We start from the raw sequence: 19,397 nt of genomic DNA, 5'->3' as shown, positions 1-19,397 counted from the left end.
TTAATGGTACTCTGGTCTCACACTTCAATTTTCTATTACTAATGCACTACAAAAAAGGAAAACTATCTTTATATGTGCAACATGTAGTAGGTGAGCTACACTTGACCGTTAAACAGTGCAGGGAGGGCAACTTGTATTTCCCAAATTAAGGTAATGCATTAAGTAATGAGACCACTGAACCAGTAAATATAACTAACAAACATCTAAAGAGATCCTCGGCTGCCAAATTTACCAATTTAATTTGCACCGAACTCCAGGGCTCCAGTTTCTAATTTGGCCTAGTGCTTGTTGAAATAGAGAGCAGGGGAAACTGTGAAGTACTTCCTTGAAGCTCTATAAAAGGAGCATGTTGATTCAAAATGGGCTTGATCACTCAGGTGCTTGTTTACTTATGCCGACTTACCCCCAACCACTGACTCCTCACAGCTTTAGAGTGATTGCAAATGAAGCAGTTTCAGCAGAAATCCTTAAAAGACACGGTAAAACACCAAGTTTCTGGCAAGAGAAGAATATGAGGGTCTTTATGGGTGACAGATGACTAGAAACCAGAATTGTTTGGATGGGAGATGTGAAACATTTGGAATATTGTGTTTGTTATGTTAACATGGGAGGACGCTCATGAAGAAATGGCAGAAATTAATCAACTAAAACAGTGATGCAAGTGAGCCAGTGGCTGGGAAAATGCTTTGTGTCGGTTTGTAGAGCAGGAAAACAGTGAACATCTTACAATGACATGGCAAAAACTAACTACACAGCAGGCAGAGGTTAGTCTTAGAAAGTGCACAGCAGACATCTGTAGCAGCAGATGTCACTAACATGTATGGTCAAAACAATATCATAGAGCACAAGCTGCTCACTGAGATCAGGAATTCTCTGTACGCAACACATATAAAAGCAAATTAACCTCAATGTCTCGATCAGTCAAGTGTGTTGGCTAGCGAGCCAGGTAATAAGACTGCAGTTACTAAGTGGCAGCACAAAGTAGCCAAGATGAAAACATAATTAAATCTATTGGGAATAATAGAAACAATGTCTACACACAGTAGCCACCAGATAGAAACACACCACTACATTTTAATTATCATTTTAGGGCCATTCTGTCTTAATATGGTAACTGACAATAACAAAAGATTACTAGAATTAGTGCCTCACGGCTGAATGCCTCTGCACACCAGTCAGGTAGCACTTTCAGTTTACGTCCCTGTCTGTGAAAACAGGGACGCTTCACACCCATTGTTCCCATGACAGCACATAAGGGCAGTACAATCAGCACAGTTTCAGGATGGACACCCAAGATTAGAGTCACCAATTTAGCATCTGACCAAATGCCTTCTGTTCCTGTAAAAAGTTCCAGAAAGGTGTTTTTGCAAAACATCATGATGTCACAGTGAAGATGACCTTTGACCTTTAGAAAATAAAATGTAATCACTTTATCAATATATCCTGTTAGACATTTGTGTGATTTTTTTTCATGATTAGAGTATGAGGTCTTTAGTTATGGCCAAAACCATGTTTTGTGAGGTCACAGTGACCTTGACCTTTGACCACTAAATTCTAATCAATTCATTTTTGAGTCCAAGTGGATGTTTGAGGAAACTTCCTTAAGGACTTGAAATACTGCATTCACGAGAATCAGACGGACGCAAGGTCACAGCGACCTTGACCTCTGACTACCAAAATCTAATCAGTACATCATTCAATTTAAGTGAACATTTGTGACAAATCTGACAAAATTCCCTCGAAGCATTCATAAGATATTGCCTTCACAAGAATGAGACAGACGAGGTCACAGTGATCTTGACCTTTGACCTTCAACCACTAAATTCTGATCAATTCATTTTTGAGTCCAAGTGGACGTTTATGCCAAATTTAAGGAAACTTCTTGAATGACTTCTTGAGATACTGTGTTCACGAGAAAGAGACAGACACAAGGTCACAGTGAACTTGACCCTTGACTACCAAAATCGACCAAGAATGAGACAGATGAGATCACAGTGACCTTGACCTTTGACGTATGGCCACCAAAAACTAATCATCTGTTGAGTCTAAATGAATCCTTGTGCCAAATTTGAAGAAACTCTCTCAAGTCGCTTTTGAGATATTGCGTTCATGAGAATGGTACGGATGGGCGTATATACGTACCTACCCAAAGACAGGCATAAAAAGAGGAAGAAAAACCATGTACCCAGGATGCTGGTATAAATGGCACCCGAGTGAACCAGATAAATTCACTGAATGCACAGTAGACAGAAATTAGTTCACAGCATACAGTGTATGAATCTGTGCCAAAGGTCTGTGCAACAGTTCAGGATCCATCCCTGGGTTCACCATGTTAACTTCAATGGGCTCTGACAGGCCAGTGTTCATTATGAAGACTACAGGACACACACTGCTCCCCAGTGTGAGTCAACAGGCTACAGGTGCAGAATTATTGTACCATACACCACACCAAACTAGGGTTTACCCAAATGCCTCAGAGCTTCAATCATTGCCTAATAATGGATGTTCAAATCAGTATTGGAATGCTGTGTGTTATTGTATCATGACCTCAAAAATCCCAATAAATTAAGAAATAATAATCCAACATATTTCATTATGCATTAACATTAATTAATTATTTTCAGACATATGTGAACTCAGTGATAAGCCTAGTTCTGTGACTGCAACAGTTTGACCACCCCTGCTGGGCTTACAGATGCACTGGCCCCCAAAATGTCCAATAATTATTGCTGTAGTATTTTTTATACTTTATGTCTGTTCAGGGTGCTTGTTTCTCAAGGTCACCAGTTTTCTACTGATCCAGGGATTAAGTTAAAATATATAGGCTGTCATACACTATATATAGACCACTTAATGAACCTTGTGTATACTCTGTGCAGGTCAAGTGAAAAGCAGTGATAAACACACAAGTGAAAGTCGCTGGTTTTCTCTCAACAAGAACAGGATAAAGCTTTTTAGGGAAAACCCTAATGACCATCCTGTAGCTCTGCTGCCTGCCATGTGGTAGTAGTTACTTCAGCAAAATACAGTCAGTGTACCTGTTTCTCCCTCCAGAGGAGCACTCCCTCCTCAATCAGTTGCTGCTTGAGTTGCAAACCCTCATCCAAGGTCCTCATCTGGCCCTCCACATATTCTCTCTCTCTCTGTCCCAGATTCCTGGAGGAGAGCAGGAGAGAGAGAGAGAAAGGATGCACAGTCCCATCATTACCGAGAAAACATCGGCCACCCCTGCTATGGTCATTGAGATGGCGCAATCCAATTTTTAAGGGCCCACAATGCAGCAGGAATCCAGATGGGAAAATAGAAGAGTAAATAAGACGGGGGGCTGATGCTCTGTGGCTGAACTAAATTGTTTTTGAAGTCTGGCAAACACAATATGAGTGTGGACCTTGTGAAAACATAATGAGATATACTCTGCTTGTATGCGGTTTTGAGGCGAATGGCAGTGAATGAAATAACAGAGGACTGTCAACAAAAGAAGTGGGTTACCATATTAGGAGTTACATTTACACAGCGGTCCACATTACAGCAACATAGTATGGTCAATCTTTGCGGCACAGCTCAGAGAAGATGATAAATATGACCTGGCAGGGGCCTGCGTTCTTATATGTATATTTATCCACAGACCTACCATCCATGCACTGTGTCATTTGTATCCTAAACAAACTCAATTATCTGCATGACAAACACCTCTGGATGGGGTTATTGAGAGTACAATTTACAGAGCGAGGAGGAGCGCCTAATGAAGTGGGGAGTCAGATCTGTCTTTATCATGCATGAACTCTTTAAAACAATATTGTGATGCATATACGTTGTAAGAGCAGGTCTGAGCTACATCAAGTTTTCAAATCATAGTGACACCATGCCCCCTGGTGGCACAGTGAATGAGTCACTATCACAAGAGTGCAGCAAGTCTATCACTCTGATGCTGTGATAACATCCTTATGTTAAACACAACTTGTATTTAAGGAAGAGCTGCATTTTTTTTAATCAAACCTCCCAAAATGAACTGTTTGATACATTTCCCAAATCGAAATGGACTGCTTGAATATTTATTTCTTTAGCTCTGCGTGGGCCTCTAAAGCCATATTTTGAGTCAAAATCTGCATGTGTTATTTTATAAATATTGAATCTCAGTTTTGATTCAACTGACCAGCAAGTGTTCTGGCAGCGAGCGTGGCTGTTGTATTCATCTGAAGCATCGCAGCAATCTGGCACGAGACACAGGAGAAACCAATCCAATGCACATACAAGAGAACAGAAGAGCATTCATTATATCAGCGAGGAGAGGTGAGCACAACATCTTTATTCTACATGATGTCATCAATACAGAGTCTGGCAATTAAAAAGGGTTAAAGTTAAAAACAATACTCAACAAAAACACATCATCAGGAAGTATGAGCAGTTTATTTTCAGGTACTTTCTGGGGCCTAGTATTATCACTCACTTGTGCCCCGAAAAGTGAACATTTACATTGCAATCACTTGCTATTCATAACCAAGAGAAAATTAATCAACAGTTATTCTGATAATGAGTTCATCATTTCAGTAACTTTTCAGGAGCAAATGCCCAAAAATGTGAGGATATGTTGCTGTTTTTGCCATACATGACTTTTGTAGAATTTTCTTTGCCCTATTTGCTGACACAGTGTGTAAAAAAAAATCATGTTCCTTTGATTCCTCCTCTGCCTTCTAATGGCCTTACTGCACATGAACGAAATCAACCAATCAGAGCTGAGGAGTCTCTAACGAAGCTGTCAATCATGTCAATCACTGCTTTAACTACAGTAATGCTACTGTTTAGCTGTAAAATAAGAAGCAATGTTGGAGCAAACATTCTCATTCTACAGCTAAACAGTACACTAAAATATATGTCTGAAAACATCTGAGACAATTAATAGGCCATGCAGTAACAGAATCTTGATTCATATTTGATCAGCGCTGCCTAGTTTGACAGTTTGACTGCAGTTCAGAAGCAGTGATTGACAGCTAGAGGATCCTCAGCTGTGACTGGGTGCATCATGTGAGCTGCAGCTTTTAGCAAATGCTGTTAGAAGCAAAACTGGTAGGAGTGGGAGGAGGAACATAATTTTTTCACAGACTATCTGTCTTATGTGCCTCTGTGTGAATACAGTGACAGACTTAGCAAATATGACAAAAAGTTATTTTCATAAGTTACCAGCTGTACCTTTAACTACAAATTTTGGGGGGTTTTGGACAAAGCAAGATATCTGAAAATGTCATCTTGTGCTGTGGGAGATTAAAATGGCCATTTTTCAGTATTTTCCGATCATTCATAGATTATCACTCTCATGTTTACAGCAAATATAAGGCTACTGCTGCTGACTGTCACTTAGCTTCAGTTAGCATTGCTGCACAATATGAGGAAAATATGCAGTTTATGATAATGTTGTTGACCATTGCGATAATGATATTACTTGCGATAAATAACCAAAGGGAATTAAAGTGTACTCAGTTGTCTGCTGCTTTCAGTATATGATAAAATACAACAAATTAATTGCTGATATAAGAAAAAAATTGAGGAAATTATTTTCAACATTCTTTAATTGAGCGAATTAAACATTGAACTTAACAAAAGTAACCAATAAAAAAGAAATGATAGTTATATTTTTAAGTGCAAATTTCTCTGATACTAAAAAAAATCCGAGTGCAATATTCATGTCTTTTGCAGTGTGTCTTTTTGCGCAAGTTGACATCGCCATAACAAAAAAGATATTTTGTGCAGCTTTAGTTAGCATAAAGACTAGATATGAGAGGTCTGTTCACAGGTAACAAAATCAGCCTTTTTGTTGAATCTCTACAAAATCTGAGGAGTAAAACAAAGAGCTAGGCTAGCTGTCTCCCTGTTTCCAGGATATGTGCTAAGCTAAGCGAACCAGCTGACTGCTGTAGCCATATAACTGACCGACAGACATGAAAGTGGCAAAGCATGTATCTTTAAGGCTTTAGTCACTCTTCATCCCCAGTGAAGACGAGATCTTTGTATCTGCTTGATATCTCACTCTTTAGTTCAGAGAGGGTCTCTCTTGAGATCGACCACTCGTAAAGATCAGCCGCATGGTGTTCTGTGAGTGCTCAGATCTGCCTTTAGCTTAGATGTTTCACCCCAGAGAGTGGGCACAGTGTGATATTTCTCAATTATCCAGAACCCCATTGGTGACCGGTGGAACCAGAGCTTTTACAGCCCAGAAAGGGAAGCCAGTGAAAATCTCTCAACAACCAGCCGAATAGGAAAAGCAACAAGGTGTTAGCTATTAAGTGGCGCCACTCAAGGCAGGGTATGTATGAGCAGACAGGTGGGAGAAGAATAAAGGAGGGAGGAAAGGGAGAGGGAGGCTTTGAGAAATATTCCACGACTGCTCTTTCATTCTTTCAATTTTTTTTTCCCCTGCAATGGTTGCATGCTGTCTAATGCAGCCAAAAGTGCTGGTGACGGAGAGGAGATGTCGACAACGAAATGTATTGATTCTATCCAAAGTGAAGATCTACTGGAGAACAAACGTGAACGAGAAGGGGGCTGAAAAACTATCTGATTAGGTGCAGAGTGTGGCAGATTTTACAAGCTCGAATGGAGAAAAGCCTTGAGGAAAAGGACAGGATGTTTTTCAAGGAAAACTGTGTGAGGAGAGCCGAGCGTGTGTGTTAGACAGCCATGTTTTGTTTGCTGTGTCTACTTCATCTGTTTGTTTGTACTACAAAAGGAGTGACAGTCTGTACACCAACATGTCAGCTTCTTGACATAATGTAAAATATGAATTCCGGTCCATGTTTGCAAAACACACAAAAAAGGTACAAAAGCAAACAGACTCTCACCCCATAAAAGAAAGGGATGTGATTAAAACCTCACCATGAATAAGTAAGTTGTGAGATATGAGAGCAACCTCGGCATCAAACCTTTCCACCAGCTATTTTGAACAAAGAAGATGGCGATTCATTTTCTGCAAGAATAAATCTGTTCATCACTGCAGCACTTGCAGCGCTGCCCCTGTTGTCCTTGAAAAACGCTGAAGCAGAAAACATTGTTAATCCACTGCCTCACTTCAGGTTCTGCAAAGTTTATTAAAAGTCACCTCCCAGAAGAGCATCATTTCATCCGCCATAATGCAATATATATAAAAAGCCTTACCACAGATGCCATCATTGACTCGCGATGATGGGATGTAGTGTGGGCGGAAGCCCAGATTGGTGCAGTAGAATCGGCCACGAGGACAGGCTGAGGTGCCTACATGGGGGCAGAAGCAGAGGTCAGCGCTGCATAATGAACTAACTTACAGAAACGAATGAAACCAATCAAAACTATTTATAATACATGCATGGGGGTTGCTAAGACATGTGGTATGTCACTTTCTAGAACTTGTACAGATGATGCCGGCATTTTGTTTTTGTTGTTTTATGATTTCATTTTAATAGCCTGGGTGCTGCTTTAAGAGTTGAAATGAGTATGCCTCAAAATTTTGTTCAGTAGCAGAAGCAGTGTGCAGTTTAAAGCTGTTTGCACCAGCTCATAGAAGACAAAAATTATCTTGGTGTTAGTGAGCAATCCTTGGCCTTAATTGCAAAATATGAACATTATTTTGTTTTTAATGTGTAATAAAGTGTTCTAAAAGGGCCACTGTTTCGCAATTTCTGGTTGCATTACATTGCATCCTGTTTTAATGTTAAAGGGACAGTTCACCCCAAAATAAAAAATACATATTTTTCCTCTTACCAGATTATTTTGAAGTGAATTGCAGAGTGTTGAAGATATCAGCCATAGCGATATCAGCCTTCTCTCCAATATAATGGAACTAGATGGCACTCAGCTTGTGGTGCTCAAAGCAGCAAAAAAAAACAACAGTAATGTCTCTTTCCAGAAATCATGACCCGCTTACTCAAGATAATCCACAGACCTTGCTGTGGGCAGTTTCATATAGGAAATATTTTCTTTCTACCAAACTACACCTGCAAACCATATCACTGCGCAGGAGGAAGAGTGCATCTACTGCTAGCTCACCTAGCACCACTGAGCTAGCTCATGTTACAACTCAGCTGAGGAGGACGACAGTATTGACATTTTGTGCCATCACCAACACAAGCCTCTCGTACATGAGTAGATGCACGCTTCCTTCTGCGCAGTTATACAGTTGGCAGGTGTGGTTTGGTAGAGAGAAAATAGTTCCTACATTAAATTGCTCACAACAAGCTCTGTGGATTATCTTGAGTAACCATGTCAAAATCTTTGGCACTTTTAGCTCCACAAGCTGAGTGCCATCTAGTTCCATTATACTGGAGAGAGGGCAGACATCTCTGGGATCAATATCTCCAACACTTGGCAACTCACACCAAAACAATCTAGACTGATAAACAGCACTACAGCTAAGAGGAAAAATATGTATTCTTATACACTCAAGTATGGTTTAAAGTACTACATGGACAATGAACACATAACTTGAGGCCCGGGGAATTTTAACCTCTATATTTCCGTGTCTACACTTTACTACTGGCTGCATCAGCTGGCAACACACGGGGTCAATCAGTCCAAAATCTCAATGAGGGTAGATAACATCACCAACATGCTCAATTTCGATTTGGATTTACAGCTGCAGTACGGCACAGCATAACAACAGCAGAGGCAGATTATGACCTTAAATGGTCCAATAGATTGTTTGTTGGCTTGCAAAGTGTATCCATTCACCAAGTCTTTAAAACGTGCACATGTGTACACAACAGAGAATGGATTAGCTCAATAAGTTCAGTCACTTAATGACCAGTTAGAATCTAAATGTAAAGGCCAGTAGGAGGGCTGAGTGCATTTGAGGGACCTGCAGATGACGCAGGAGTCCAAAGTTCAAAACTGAGAGGTCATTTTATTTTCTTGGTGGATTTCTTTATAAAGCTTTGTGTGTGTGGTTTAATCTCTGCAAAGACAGAACGTCAAACTAAAAAAAAGTAAAACAAATATTAAGTAAGTAAATTCAATCACAAGACACACATCATGGCTGAGGACAAAAGGAAAGAACAAAGGGAGGAAGGCAGCATAATATAGCCTCTCATCAACTGTTTGGTTTGGTTAAACATATCAGGTCTCTTTACCCAGTCAGTGCGGTTCATTTGGACTGGTGTGAAAGCTGTCAATTGAACCCTGGTGTGAACCAAACAACCGAAGCAAGATCGCTTAAAAAGTTAGGACTCTGGTGCGGGTCATTTGTGGTGTGAAAGTAAACAAACCACCACAGGATTTTATGACAGCAGATATGCGATTTTAGCATGACTTCAAAAGCTTAACTATAATAAATCCATCTGCTGATCATGAACTCATTTCAGGGAGCGATCTTACAATTGAATTGTATAGGCTATGTATTTATGCAAATCATTTGAAAACCATGGCAACAGGAGTGCACGACAGCATAGGTATTTTGCCTGATTAATATGTCAAAAGCTGTTAAAACTGCTGTGCTTGTCTGCGACTCTGTGTACAACGTCAGTACATTAGGTCCATTATAGTGTGAGACAGTGATCCCACAGTAATGAGCTTTGAATCACAACTGTACGAGACGTGTCCTGTTCGTCCTGTCTCTACCTGTTAGTCAGTATTCATAAGTCTAATAGTAATAATAAAAATAAGAAAGAAGATAAATTTACTCATCAGATAAATTAAAGTGCTGCATAAACTTCTGTCAGTCACCAGAATTTGATTTCTCCATGTGGGACCTGATGATGTAAAAACTACCCAATCAACATGTTACCTGTCGATCTGCATAACTTCATGTTTACTCCTCTTGGTTTGTTTGTAAAAAGTAAGTGTGAACCATAACCGGACCAACCAAGATTAGAAACAGGTGTGAAAGCATCCTGAGGTGAAGTGCTTGCACATGAGAGGGGCGGTTCCTTCCAGGCAGGGGTGTTTGCACTATCCTGCCTGCCTCAGGTGTGATCATGTCATCTCCAAGTTGGGGACTTTTGACAGACCCCTTCAGCAGACGACTTAATGTTTTTGTCTTTAAATTTCTTGTGTTCTGTGACAACTGCAACAAGTCCTCATTGTGCAACGTCAGCAGCAATTTAGAGGGCTCCTGATTCCACATGGAGCAACAGATCTACACGGTGATTTTCAGAAAGAGGAACGTGAATCAGTAACAAGTTGATGATGAATAACGATGACATGATACCGGAATAAAATAAATGTAATACATTAATTCATAACCTAGTCTGAATAGCATATGGTCTGTTTTAGAGGGTGCCAGTGTGGGTTTATGTGATAGATAGTCCAGCCCATTAGTTATCCGAACATGTCTGAAAAGTCCAGTTCAATGTTATTTTCTCTCGAACAGAAATTCAGTGTACAGTAATTATTAACAGTGCCCAGGTCACAGTGCTGACTCACAGTTTGCTAACACTGGTAAACACACACCCACTCGCACATGGGTCCACTTTTTACCTGGTTCATCAGAGCCGTCTTCACAGTCACAGTAGTCATCGTTCACCTGCTCAAAGGGGATGATCTTCGACCCATCGATGCACAGGAAGGACTTCCTCTCCCTGTAGAACCGCTTGTCTGTCACAGAATAAAAACATTACAGGCTGATGCTTGTTGGTGACCTTGAACTGCAGCTGGAAGTGTAACCAAACAAAGGTGAGGACTCGGAACATGTTGTGCCTGTGACATTTATTTAAGGATAAAGGCTGGGTGCTAAAGGAGTCCAGAGTCTGTGGAGAAATGCTACAGGAACAATTTAAAAAGCTATAGGTGTGTTATTAAAGCTACAACCCCGAGCACACTTTAACTGCTGTGTACAGCTGTTACAAACTACCTGCAGCGATGACACCCTCCTAAGTACTTGCTTCATGGTGTCTATGTTGACGCTAATGAGCTGTTAAAGTCATTGCACGTTGCACCATGCAGCTTAATTAACAAATATGATGATAGCTACTTAGCTTTAAGCTAGCTCGAAGGGGACAGTGAACTTACAGGACGAAGATATCCCTCTAATTTTCCGCGAGTCGACGAAACCACACCAAAAGGCAGCGGCGATAACAACGTGGAGACGCATGTCAGACGGCAGAACTGTAAACTGTCGCCCTCTTCCCTAACAAGAAAACCCGCTCAATGGTGTTTCAAACTCATGATATGCATCCAACATTTAAACTGGCCATGTCCCGACTTCCTGAAACATGCGGTCTCGTGACGCCTCCGAGACGTTCTATTGGTTTTCATTCGAGTCGCGTGCAGCTCCTTCGACCAATCATGAGTGAGAACGGGTTCCTGATGCAGAGGAAGAAACACACTTGTTCAGATTTTTATTTTAGACTTTATCGACGTTTTTTAAAATGGAAAGACGAGCAGTTTGTGAGCTTTTGATATGTTAAATGTCTCTGGGATTTGAAATGGATATATTAAAGGTTTTTTTAGTTTGTACGAAGGGGTCATTTCCGGCAACTAGTGATGCATATTGTGACCAAATATTGCCTGTCGCTAGCACTAGGAGCCTACACACACAAGCAAGGAGCTAATATAACAATGGCTAAGCACAATGAAGAGTAAAACCTAGAATTTGTCATAAAACAAGGTTTTAAGTATGTATGAGTACTCAAAATTAAAAAGAAAACTCGTCTTTGAAGCTGTATTCCAAGGCCGTAGCCATGGATTTAACATGGGGGGGGGGCAAATCTACTGGGGGGTCTGTCTCCCCAAAAAATGTAAAAAATTTGATAACTCTTTTGCATTATATTTAACCATATATAGGTCTACACAAATATGCAATGAATGAAACTCACTACTGTCTACAAAACGACACATGCAGTGCGACATGAATGACTGACACATACTTCTTGTGGGCTGTAATAAAGACAGTCGAATATGCCTGTGAGCCATGTTCTGCTGGGGTACGGCAACACCACTTAGACAAACTACATGCAGAACTGCAGCACACAGTAGTAGCTAGACCCAGTATAATAATGGTAATTTGCTACCCTTATTTATGAGTATGATTACATTTGCTCATGATAATTTTGGGCAATGGTGTGTAGTTGCCCACCAGAACTGCAATTATTTATATATGAAAAGTGTAAAAATACCAAGGGCTGAAAGAGGAGGAGTAAAGGCAATATGTGTCAGTGGTTACTCGGAGTACTCAGGGCTGTGACCCCCAAACTGGGAGAGTGCCTCGAGCAGATTCCAGCTACAACATCAACATCCACTCATTAAATGACCATTAATATTCCACTTATCAGCTACATTATAACATGTAAATCTCAGTTTAAACTGTTGACTGGACCTATATTGAAACACTTAAATACTGTGAGGTTCCAGGTTTTATTCTCCTTTGTAGCATGCATCACTTTAATACAGTCTAAAGAAAATATGAAGATGGGTGATGGATATGTACCTGACCTGTGAGCACCTGCTTTTCTTCTCAAAACTTAAAAAGGGACACATGTGCTGTGCACATATACTTTGTGTGATGTCATTAATTTCTTGTACTTATCGTCCTTATTATTGTGTGGCGTTATATATATTTCACTTACATTTTAAGTAGGCCTAGTGGGCTATATGCATAGGCTCAAAACAAATAGTACCTATCATAGGATAAATTCACTGTAAAACAGAATCCATCCAATTTTAGAAAGGCACGCTTTATGAGTCTATAGACACAAAATTCATAATAAGGAATGTTTACTTTGTCTCATTTTATTGGAAAGAAGTAGATAGATGGAATAAATTGGCACAAAATCATGAACACATATAAAACAAGGGTGTCTGTTGATAGTTTTATTCATATTAAAAATCTTTACAACATTTACACTATAAAAAAAAACAAGTCTGAAGTCTGAAGTCGAAAACTATGAAATTGTCAGAATGCAGTGATTTCAATCAGCACATGGTCTGAGGCACTTGAAATGCGATTTAAAGATAAATCCAAAAGTCAATTTACAATAAGGTTCACTTAAGTATAACATTTTTTAATTATTATACTGTCATTTTTCACTGTTGAGTCTGGAGTAAAGACCTGTGCTGCACAGAGACTCCTTGCTCTGAAGGTAAGAAAAGTCTCGGATCATGCCCGGGAAGGGATATGAGTCCAAGGGAGGACGCAGTGGGAACACTGGCATCAGTCCGGATGTCATGTATGGTGACATGAAACCTGCCATCCCGCCGCTGGCAGAGGAATAGGCCAGCCTCAGGGGGCTGACACCCAGGCGGGGGCTGAGTCCGTACAGACTGTCTCCCCCGGCGGCCGTCGGCGGCATGTGGAGCGGGGAGAAGGCAGACTTGTTCCCCAGAGCACCGAGCGCTCCAGGCAGTCCAACAGAAGGCCTGAGCGCGTTGGAGTGATTAGACAGAGACGAGTCATCACAGTCTAGTTTGCTCTCTTTGGAGCTCAACACCAGTTCAATGGTTCTGACGATGTCGCCTTTGCATGTTCTCACCATAGACTCCAGGGTGTCCCGTTTCTGATGGGGGAAGATCTTGGCTATGATATCAGTGGGGTCCCGCTCCAGGCTCGGGTAGTCCCTGGGCTTCTCCGACTCGCTGCCTGAGTCTGGATCCGAGGAGGAAAGTGACCTCTGTGGGCTCTCCAAGTGGTCTGAGCGCTGATCAAACGCTGGAGACGCACTTGCGCTGTCGTCGTTAAATGAAGTGGTGGTGTCCTGGTTTGGAGACAGGTCTTTCTTGTCATTTGGAGAGGGCAGGCGTGCGGTGTGGGGTGCAAACAGTGGTCGACCCACGTATCCGTTATAAAAGTTGTACTTGCTCAGTTTGTCATCTGGAATGCGGACAGAAGAAAAACAGGTTGATTAAAATCAGCGCTTCTGTGTGCGTAAAATGCTCCAAACAGCGCAGTCTTTAAAAATAAATTGCATATGCTGTTGTATTTTGGGGTGATACGTAAATTAATTATGGGATTATTTTCTATTTGGAAAGAAAATAGTCAACTTTTATTTTTAACTCACCATTTTTTTGGTTCTCTGCTCCAAAAACATCAAAACTTGGAGCTGTTGGAGTGCTGCTGGTAGCTGCTGGCACCCCGGGGCCTACGGGTGACGCCTGGGGCATCCCTGTCTCCCCACCGATCCCCGAGCCGGGGTACATGAGCCGGAGCTCCCGGGCCTCGCTCTCCTCCTGAGCCTGCTGCCTCCTCAGCGCCACCTGCGCGGCCATCACCCGCTGCCTCTCCGCGATCAGAGTGCACTTTGCGCACACGCAGTCCCTCCAGCGACAGAAGCGTTTGTGGCCTTTCAGTGCTGACACCACGCCGTGGTTCCTGCACCGGGCGCACTTCGGGGTGCGGGGGTATCCCCTCTCCAGCGCGGGGTTGCAAGCCCGGAGGAAGAGAGGCGGAGGACGCAGGAGGGAAGGTGGCACCTGCAAGCCACCGAGAGGGGAGGCGGTGTGCCCGGCCAGGCCGAGCGGTCTGATCCTGCTGTCCATCGCCTGGAGGGTGACAAAGTCTTAAAGTCCAATACAGTTAGTCAAGTGAAATCAGTGGTCTTCTCTGAGTGATTGGCGTCTCTGTACTGCCTCCAGCACCCTGAGCCAGCGCTCCTTAAGTGTCTCCTCTCCAGGTGGTTTGACATGTAATACAACACCCCAGTCACACCCCTTTCCGCTCCAGCCTGTTAATACCCTATCATGTTTATTTGCATCCCGGATGAATAGTGGTCTAATCTGATGCAACTGAGCCTATATGCAGCTGTATTAGGAAAAAGGCCTGCCAGGACCAGACTATGATCTTTATAAATGCACTCATGAAAACTGGGATTACATCAGTTAGACATTTGTTTGACACATAAAGTGATACAAAGTTCAACTCCACCAAAAGTCACATTTAAACTGAAGTTAGGGTTGCTTTATGAGTAACTATGTGTCATATGCACCACCAGTCAAAACGTTTTTAATTTGTTGAATGAGGTGTTAACCAGGGGCGCTACAAAGGGGAGGCCATAGCCCCCCCCAAGAAAACCTAAAGCAGGATTCAAGCTTGTGCATCAGCTGCAGAGCCTACACACGTGGTCTGCGCCATTGTGAGCATTTACACTTGTGCAGTGGTGTGTCTGTGTCACTCTGTAGTTACACCTCCAAAACACTAGTTGGCTTAATAGAGACCATTTCAAACACAAGTACACAAATCAGCTTCATTATAACTCGCAGCATTCACAGACAAACACTTGTCTTTATCTGGACACATTTTCCCCACAAATACAACATGCTAATGGTTTTTAGCACAAACCTATGTGTTTTTTACATTGTATACATTAGCCTAGCAGCTAGCAGACTTTTCCTCTACTCATATGAAGCCAGGGACAACAGCAACATTTAACAATGGTAAAGTTACAAAATTCAGCTCCATTACAACTGACAAGGGTCACTAACAAAACAATTGTCTTATACTAAACACTTTTCCCAAACAAATATAATATGCTAACATTATTAGCACAAGCCTATGGCATTTTACATTGTATAAATTAGCCTAGCCGCTAGCAGACTTTCCCTCTACTCATATGAAGCCAGGATAAATTTTACACACAAGACACAAAAAAAATGTTATTTTGTGTAGGCTTTACTGTCTTCACAATTTATTGTTTCTTATCTGTGAAATAAAAGTAAATAAAAGCTTCGTTTCCACTGAGGGAAATGGCTTCAGCTCATAAAAAAAGATAGGAGGTCTGCATCGCTGCGACATATAGTTACATTTCTGGGGAGGTGCACCTCAGGCTACGGTGTAGGGTACAGTGTTGATTCAACACAGAAGTACAAACTCCGCTTAAAGCGAGCCAATCCATTGGTGCCAACCATGTCAACATAGATTGTCGGGAAGGGGTTGAATTAACATTTCAGCTTTAGGCTGCCATTTTCAGGATGGTCTGAATGAAAATGGGTTCTACGGGTGCCCACAAGTCTCCCCTTAACTCAAGAGGGCTTTTTCCCAGTAATTGTTTTGTTCCTTACAATCAATGTACTCCTTCAAATTAAAGCTGTACATCTGTTTTTCTTAAGGAGAAGGACAACCATCCTATTTGAAGAACAATGAATTGCCTAACATGTATACAGATACATAACACATTAAAACAGGATTGTTGTGAAACTCAAAATTTTAGCTGTAGGTATATGCACATCAGATAAGTAGGAATATTGACTGTAAAATAACAAAAGGAAGTGTATCAGTATCTCATTCCTGAACTCTCCATATTAAAATAGCCAACTAGCCTATATACCTTAACAGCATAATCAAATTTCTGAAATTTGATTTATGGCTTTTGGTATTTGGTGTGTCACCCCAACATTTTCAGTGGAAACCAAGCTTTTACTAATCAGGGAGAAAAACATGTTGCCTCAGGTCAGCTACTCTAGATACAATGACCCCCTTTGGTTGCCTCGAAGAGCAATGAATATTCAGGATGTTTTAAACCCAACAATAGCACAAAAGCAACAGGTAATTATCTACCTGGTTATTCTGTTCAACAAATTACCCTGACAAAAGACCCATCTGTCAACAAACACCCAGCAAGACTGGTGGATAACTAGTCACACCTTGTCACATGTTTCATTCATTTCTCTCCATTCAAAACAGGATCCAGTTACATGCAACAGATTGCCTTACCGTTATGATTACATGGAGAGCAACTTGAGAGAATAATGTGACAAACACAGTGGCAGTCACCAAGGGAAACAGAGCTAAAACACTGTTAGTCATGCATTTGCACACACTGTCTTCCTCGAGTTTTCTTTTTACTGCAAATGTATGCCTGCAATTGCCTGATGTCATGAGCAAGCAGACACTAAAATGGTGACTAAAATGTTAATAATGATAGTATCCTCAGCTATTGGACATCCCCTAATCATCTGTAGATGTAAGAGTGAGACATCAGTGGCCTCTCTTGGTCTCCCCGTAGTTCTGACTCCACTAGTCTCCCTCTGAATAATGGATGTGGGTTAAAGAGGCATAGGATGGAAGCACTCAATCCCCTTGTGGCGTTTTACAGAGATAATGATTCCCTGAAGGGCATCTCTGAGGAAGGTCTGCTACAGCAGAGGCCAGAAAAATTGCTTACAGTCTAATACGTAATGATTTGATGCAAACATAGCTATTATTAGTCATTTATATTACTACTTACCGCATGTACAGACTGGTAGGTATTTCAGTTTGATAAGAAGACGATTTTTTTTTTTCCGTGAGTGACAGATGAGTGATTTTTTGCACCTCTTCTTCCTCTTCCATCAGATGGATCTTATCAGCAGTGTACCCAGTGCCAGATCTAGCACGATCTGCAACCTAGGCAAGCTTTCACTAACAAGCAAGAACAAAAGCTATTGAGAAATCAACACAAATAAACAACTCAATTAACATAGCTCAGCTTTCCAAAGAAATTCCACTCCACCATACCCATAAAAGCTCTAGCACCTGGGTTTCAACATGGGGTCCGCCACTCCTCAGGGGTCCTCAGAGGCCGCTGTATGACCTTTTGATAGCTTAATTACAATTTTATTTATTTGTATGTTTTATTTAGTTTGTCTTTTTAGTAAAATGTGTCTGAAAATACACATTAACATGAATCTAACATATTATTAGTGAAGATAAGTTGGCCTTTTCATTAAACCTATTTAGTTTACAGCACACAGCATTGATCATAAGCTAACTATGGTGTAATCATGTGAACTGGCTAATGCTGACTCACCGTGCTGCACCTTTTTTTCATTTATTGGCCAATTCAGCTTGTTCTCATTCCAAAGTCATCGAATGCCGCCACTTTTTCTTGACACGACCAGACATCACCTGTCACAGCAGTATAATATGCTACTACCAAACCACATGCTTTTGGAGCATGGTCTCACTCCGAAATCGTCAAAATCCAATGCTTGGGAAGTGACTCATGGCATCTGAAACCAACGAAAAAAAGCACGCTTTAACGTCGGCCTGAAATGTGGCCGGTTGCTGTTATAGTTTAACGGGACAAGGGTGATGAAAAGGGGATGAAAGTTAAGGCGGCGAAAGTCCAAATGTGGCAGTCGGGATGGGTGGTGGATGGGTCCAACAAACTCTGACTTTCACCCAAGAGAGCAGTGTTCGCATCCTGTGAGATTATCAAGCCAAACCCTTGTCTTTTTTTTTTTAGACCTAACCATGTGTGTTTGTTATTGAAGGAAAGAAATGTCAATTTGTGGTGTTGTACAACTGTACCGTTTATTTCAAAAGAGACTCTATGTAAACGTTAAATTTCCTGTGAACACGAAAGTGTATCTTGAAAAAAAGAGAACTTGACACAGCGTCCCAGAACATCAACAAACAACGCACCCAGGATACATGACATATGTGGATGTGGAAAGTCTATGACCAAAAAGTTGATATATGACGAGGTCAGGGTGAGAATGTATCAGCTTTTGTAGCGTAAATCTAACCATGTGCTTTTGTTGTCATCCCAGCATTGGTGATGGCATCCTGGAACATCAACAGCAGATGCAGAAGGATACCTAGCACGTAATATGTAGACATGAAAGGCCACTGACAAAGCAGCGCTACTTGACAACTTGGGATAAGAACGTGTTGGCCAATTGGCTGTATTTCTACTGGTATGTCATGTGTACGGACATTCTTGTGAGCCACAATTGATTGTTGTGTAACTTTCTTGAGCAAAAGACTCTGACACACCATCCAACTCAACAACCTTAACAGATACAGGCAAGCGCAAGTGAGGAAAACCCCAAAGTATTCAGAGAAATTTATAGTCCAGCTCCTGCGCCGTCTCTCTCAGCAGTGGCCTTAAGACCCCTGATCATGGATGTTCTGGCTATGTTGACCACTCACTGATGAACTGGATGTAGTAGAGGTGATACCTTATTATCGACCAACCTTTTAGCATTACATCTTTTTTCATTGTTGTTTCATTTTTCATCTGGGGTAAGGTGTATAGGAAGATCTGCCACCAAGAATACTTGCTCACCTGCCCCATTACAATCATGCATGTCTATATGCAAAGAGAAACCACATGCTGTGCAAAAACCCAAAATCTGTTCATTTGTGTGTACAGGCATTTACGCTAACAAAAGCATCCCAATCATGACTCGTGCAAAAAGAGGTTTTGAAAAGCGGGTCTGCTATTTGCGGAAAGATGCTCAGCAAGTTATGGCCCTGGTTGGATAGGGGTTGGTACAGACTCAATCCAGCTGTGCAGGACATTGAAGATAATCTGAAAAGCATCCATCAACACAGAATGCTAAAAACATAAATAAATGCCAGTGATGCAGATGCTGTGTGGACGCACATGCAGCTTTTATCAGTTCATCCACTGTGAAGTGGAATTTGAGGTTTGGATTTGTGGCTGGCAAGTTTATCCAGGCACATTAAGCTGCTCTCACCTGGCTCTTTATACAGACCACTTAGGCATCTTATATGGACCAGG

General features: G+C 41.4%; 2 protein-coding genes across 2 annotated transcripts in view; both read right to left on the bottom strand.

The window, feature by feature from the left end:
• LOC125883863 (glucosidase 2 subunit beta-like) overlaps positions 1–11,161 on the bottom strand; it is a 187,064-nt gene extending 175,903 nt beyond the window's left edge. Inside the window, exons 1-5 of the mRNA XM_049568472.1 lie at positions 10,969–11,161; positions 10,438–10,554; positions 7,147–7,242; positions 4,154–4,211; positions 3,039–3,156 (exon numbers count right to left, since the gene is read on the bottom strand). Of these exons, the coding sequence (XP_049424429.1) occupies positions 3,039–3,156; positions 4,154–4,211; positions 7,147–7,242; positions 10,438–10,554; positions 10,969–11,050 (471 nt within the window). The 5' untranslated portion in view covers positions 11,051–11,161. The remainder of the gene's footprint in view (positions 1–3,038; positions 3,157–4,153; positions 4,212–7,146; positions 7,243–10,437; positions 10,555–10,968) is intronic.
• A 1,567-nt stretch (positions 11,162–12,728) lies between these two features.
• LOC125883864 (doublesex- and mab-3-related transcription factor A1-like) lies at positions 12,729–14,594 on the bottom strand. The gene is made up of 2 exons (XM_049568474.1): positions 13,953–14,594; positions 12,729–13,765 (listed from the first exon to the last, which is right to left on the bottom strand). The coding sequence occupies exons 1-2, from the start codon at positions 14,428–14,430 to the stop codon at positions 12,975–12,977; spliced, it is 1,269 nt and encodes a 422-aa protein (XP_049424431.1). The 5' UTR covers positions 14,431–14,594; the 3' UTR covers positions 12,729–12,974.
• Positions 14,595–19,397: the final 4,803 nt, after the last annotated feature.

Source organism: Epinephelus fuscoguttatus, linkage group LG23 (assembly GCF_011397635.1).
Source record: "Epinephelus fuscoguttatus linkage group LG23, E.fuscoguttatus.final_Chr_v1".
NCBI classification, from domain to species: Eukaryota; Metazoa; Chordata; class Actinopteri; order Perciformes; family Serranidae; genus Epinephelus; species Epinephelus fuscoguttatus.
This window is presented reverse-complemented; position numbering and strand designations above follow the sequence as displayed.